This window comes from Nothobranchius furzeri, chromosome 9 (genome assembly GCF_043380555.1).
Source record: "Nothobranchius furzeri strain GRZ-AD chromosome 9, NfurGRZ-RIMD1, whole genome shotgun sequence".
Classification (NCBI taxonomy): Eukaryota; Metazoa; Chordata; class Actinopteri; order Cyprinodontiformes; family Nothobranchiidae; genus Nothobranchius; species Nothobranchius furzeri.
The window spans coordinates 75,349,127-75,354,126 of record NC_091749.1 but is presented as its reverse complement, the minus strand read 5'-3'; the positions used below and the strand labels follow the sequence as shown (position 1 = coordinate 75,354,126).

The window sequence follows — 5,000 nt, the reverse complement described above, 5'->3', positions numbered from 1 at the left end:
TAGGATGGGGCCTCTAGCTGTGTCCATGCAGGGTGGGTGGTACCACCAGTACTGCTGTTGCTGCCTCTCCTGCACTAACAGCTGAACACCAACTACTTTGACATTAGCGACCATTTTACTTTACTGTGGAAGTTCTCACCATGACTCCAGACAGCTGAGGCAGCGTTCTGAGCACCAGTGCAGCCGTCTTCATCAGCACAGCTCTGCTAGCTGCTGCATCCTGTTGCATCTAGACCTGAAACAGCTGCAGGGTCAGGGTTCATAATGTGCAGCCCCGTGTTGTCGCTGCCTAAAACACACACGCTTATCAGAGTTTAGCTGACATTTAGCACCGCCTCAGCTAAAGGCTGACATCATTCTGACAAATATGAAAATCTGTGAGTTTTGGACTGTGATGAAACCCAAGGTTGCAGCTGCAACAGGAGAATGTGTGAGAGCAGCTGATGACTCAGAGGCGGACGCGTCTGGCTGCAAACCACACGGTTGCCTGATATCGTCCCGTTGTTTACCACAGCTGGAGGCACAGCCAGCGTGATTCTGCTTCTGGATTTTATTCTGTTTATCTTTGGTGAGGTCACTTCAGTGAAGAGGGACCCTCTGATAGGAGTGTGTGTGTGGGTGTGTGTGTGTGTGTGTGTGTGTGTGCGTGTGTGTGTGTGTGTGTGTGTGTGTGTGTGTGTGTGTGTGTGTGTGCGTGTGTGTGTGGCTCTTCTCTCCTACCTCACTGCTGCTGGTAGCATTCAGCCTCCTCTTAAACAGCCCTGATACGGATTTATTGACAGGATTGAGAAGACATACCAACCAAGAGGACTTCTCTAGGAGCTCAGCGAGAGCAGCAGCAGGAGAAGATACGGCCCAGCGAGGCCTCGCCTCGGCTGCCGGGGCTTTATATTCTCCCAGTCACGCTGCTCTGCAGCGCCTGATGACTTCATGGCCCTAAAACAGGAATTTTCATCAGCAGAGACTTCCGTGTCCACCGAGCGATTAGACAGACTGACATGTCGTTGTGATTGCTGGTGATAAATGTTCATGTTTAGGGATAAATGATGCGATGCCGTGGATAGAACTGTGTGAAAGAAGCTGCTCAGCTGCCTCCTGAAACACGTTTTCTCTCCTCTTGTTGTTCGTCTCCGTGCTTCTTCCAGGATAATTTCCCTGCAGGAAACCCAGAACGTCTCCAGGATCTCAAGTCCACCGTGGATCTGCTTACAAGCATCACCTTCTTCAGGATGAAGGTAGTGTGTGTGTGTGTGTGTGTGTGTGTGTGTGCAGCAGCAGAGGCAGAACTGAGATGGCAGCTGTAGGCATCAGAAAGAAAACTGTCACTCTGGGTCATCACAGCCTTGGGCGTGAGCGGAGTTCAGCTGTGCTGGTCTACATGATGCATCAGAACTAACACACTGACGATACTTCACAACAACACACACACACACACACTTAAAGGATTCACACACTGGTTTAATTTTAGACAGATCTATGAAATATCTCAGAAGGTTGCTGCTTTATCCACTAGAAGATTTAAAAGCTGGACAACAGAATCTGAATTGATCAGCTGTTTAAAGACTAAGACCTTCTCATGTTTGGGATTTTGCAGCTGTTACTCAGAGGAGTCTGGACCGGTACCATCTGTCTCAATTCAATCCAATTCAGTTCAATTCAATTCATATTCAACAATACTTCATTAATCCCAGAGGGAAATTAGAGTTTCAGTGCACACAATTGAGATCAGACATACATACATACATACAATACGTTTACATGCAGCCAGTATCCGGGTTATGATCGGGTTAAGGTCGGGATTCGGGTTTCTGAGTTGATCAGAATAACCCGTTTACAAGCATAAACAGAAAGAGTTACCCCTAACTTGCATAACCCGGTTTAAATGCGGACGTTGGGGTAGCGTCAGGACGTGTGGACTACATCCAGACGCAATATGCGTCATTTCCGGTTCTTCTTGTTATCCGTGAAAACAACATGTTTCCCAGTTCGGAAGAGATACCGACCGCGTTTGTTTGCGCTTTAGTTTCCTCATCACTCCAAAGGTGTGGTGCTGTGCCGCGACTCGCCATGTTGCTCCCAACTTGTTGTTTACTTCCGGTGTTCTGGCGCGTACAAGACGTCTCGCTACTCAAAAGAACAAGATTCCTTGTGAACAGAGCATGTGCAGAACACACGCTTTGATGGGGATATCCCGGTATGCGTTTACACGACCAAACATTCGGGTTAGAAAAGGGTTACCCCAGGTGTAGTAACCGGGTTTTTAAAAACCCGGTTATGAGCATATACGGGTTTTTGGCGGTGTTTACATGGACCTGCGGAACCAGGTTATTGTGAATATTCGGGTTTTGAAAGGGTTACTGGCTGCATGTAAACGCACTGATAGACACACGACAAGAACTGGTGACTGTGGTCATTCACAACCCGAGTCGCGCTACCTTAATAGATCGAGAGGGTTTATATGAGGATTGAGTCGGGGGAGGGAAAAAGGCACTTCAGAGTTACCTTCCACAGGGAGGGCAGCTTTGCTCTGCAAAAAACACCTCAGTCAGATATGCAACACAGACTTCAGACATTACACAACATAAGTGTCCACTAGGTGGGGGGGTAGGGTTGGGACTCTCCTCACTTCAGTGCGTGCAGCCGCATGGAGCAGTGCTCATCACCTCCGTTTGGACAGGGGAGGGAGATAATGGGTTAGAGAGGACATTGACTCCTAGATACGATTCCACGGCCTTCACCGGTCACAGTCCCGCCCAGGCTGGGATAGGGAGAAAGAGTTTCCATAGCGACGGTAGCATTCCACATTTCTTCTGAGGGGAGTTTTCACTTCAGCCTCACAGGCTCAAGGGCACCAGATTCAGATAAGGATTGTTTTGGGGACAGACAGAGATAATTTCCTCTCTGCCTTAGTGTTCTGTTGGTCTACAACCCCTCTAGATCCAATAATGGCGTAATTAATCTATCCCAATCCGTGCTGATCTGTCAACTCTGTCCTTGATGGAATCCACCTTCTGTGCCAGAGCCTGAATCTCAGCCAAAGGTCCAAATTTACGACTCATCTCGACAATTATATGAGTTTGTGTGTTCACAGCGCGATGCATTCAATCCCTGAGCTCCGGGATTGATCCAATATTCCTTTTTGTTCATTTTATGGTATGCCAGGCATCCGCTCAATAGAACAAAGCTGCCTCTCCTGAAGGGATCGCTGTGAAGTGGAGACCTCTGTCTCGTCCTGATGAGTGAGTGATGGACTCCACTCATGTGTTTGTGCAGGTGCAGGAGCTCCAGAGTCCACCGAGAGCCAGCATGGTGGTGAAGGACTGCGTGAAAGCTTGCCTCGACTCAACGTACAAATACATTTTTGACAACTGTCATGAACTTTACAACCAGCTTCTTGACCAGGTAACTCCACCCGTAGCTACTGCTGTTGCTCCTCACATGTAGGGTTTTATCAGGTGTCATGTCACCTGCCAGGTATTCACACCAGCCTGTTTCATGTTAAACGTTGCTGATCCACCATGTAGGAGTCATCCGGGTGATCGGGTCCAGACAGGAGCTGTCATGTAACAACAGAACAGCGTGCTTGGAGTCCTGGCTGGTGGTGATTTAGGATTAGCTTGTTCATCTCACAAGTGTCTGACTTTAGGGTTTGAAACTGAAGGAGGCGCTGTGTGAAGCTGAATATGAGTGCAGCAACAGATCTGCTACCATTCCTGGTGATTAGTGAGCTGAGCAGCTAAATCTGAGAGCGTTTGCATCTATCTGGTGATACATCTCATGTTGTTGTGGCCATGGGCGTCGCACCCGTGGGGGACGTGGGGGATTCAACACCCACCCTTTTCCAGCTGTTTGGCTCACCTCCACACCAGTCTGGTTTCTCACACTCACTCTGTTTGCCTCATCTCCTTCATCCCCTCCCTCTCCTGTTTCTCCTTGAAACCCGACATCAGCTGTCGGGTTTCAAGGAGAAACAGGAGAGGGAGGGACGGAAGAGCTCGACTGAATTCATAATTTTACATCTTGACATTAGCTGTACAAACTCTCAGTTTGATAACGTGAAGAACAACAATCTGTAGAGGTTTATAACAGGCGCGGCGCCAGGTTTTCATCTTTGGGTGGGCCACGGTCATTCTGGACGGACCTTAATAAGCAGTGACTTAGTGAAGCAGGCAGGTCGCGGTAGAAAATTTAGTTTAAAAAGACGTCATAAATGTTTTGCCCCGTCATTTTAATTTCTAAAATATGAAGTAAAAACTCCCAATTTAATTTTCATTCATTTGTCATTTATAGGCACCAGAACCTGCACTTCTACTATTTACCTCTCAACGTAGGACTCTTTCAGAAGGGTACATGCGCACCAGTAGTTTTTATGTTATTCATGGGGCAACATCTCCCACATGTAAAAAAAATCCATCTTCCACTGAAAGCAAAGCATCCAGCCCACCTCTCCAAATGTGTAAAATGTGCATCACAACCGCTAGTTAGGCGCGCCGCCCACACCGTCAGCTAAGTCAGCCCAGACAAGAGCAGAGCAACTAGAATAGAGGATAATTGTGTCTGGATGTGGATGGAGATTACATTTTACAGCAGCCTGATCATCATTTAAATACATAAACCATCACCTGTCTTCTAGTCCACGCTATCAGCATTATTTTAATTGGTGTGTGAGCGTGTGTGTGTGTGTGTGTGTGTGCGTGCGTGCGTGCGTGTGTGCGTGCGCGTGCGCGTGGGTGTGGACATAAAGTCTCCGCTGAGTTGATCACCAGACAGAGGATCAGCGTTGGAAGCTCGTTAGCTGTTCAGGAAGCTTTCACAGAAGATGCTCACAGGAAGAACATCATCTCATCCTCATGCATTCCCTTAAGCCACACTTCCTTGTTAAAGGACACAACAGGTTTAGAAGTGTCCTGGTCAGACGTCTGATCCACTGGAGCGGTTCAGGATCATCCAGGATTCGGTTTGAGTCGGCTCTTCTACAGAACGGGGTTGCTTTTGTTGGT

General features: G+C 47.9%; 1 protein-coding gene across 5 annotated transcripts in view; it reads left to right on the top strand.

Moving 5' to 3' along the window:
• LOC107396706 (protein unc-13 homolog C) overlaps positions 1 to 5,000 on the top strand; it is a 124,635-nt gene that overhangs the window by 53,305 nt on the left and 66,330 nt on the right. For all 5 annotated transcript variants that reach the window (XM_070555190.1, XM_070555192.1, XM_070555191.1 and 2 more), the window contains exons 14-15: positions 1,146 to 1,235; positions 3,274 to 3,402. In XM_070555190.1, the coding sequence (XP_070411291.1) occupies positions 1,146 to 1,235; positions 3,274 to 3,402 (219 nt within the window). The remainder of the gene's footprint in view (positions 1 to 1,145; positions 1,236 to 3,273; positions 3,403 to 5,000) is intronic.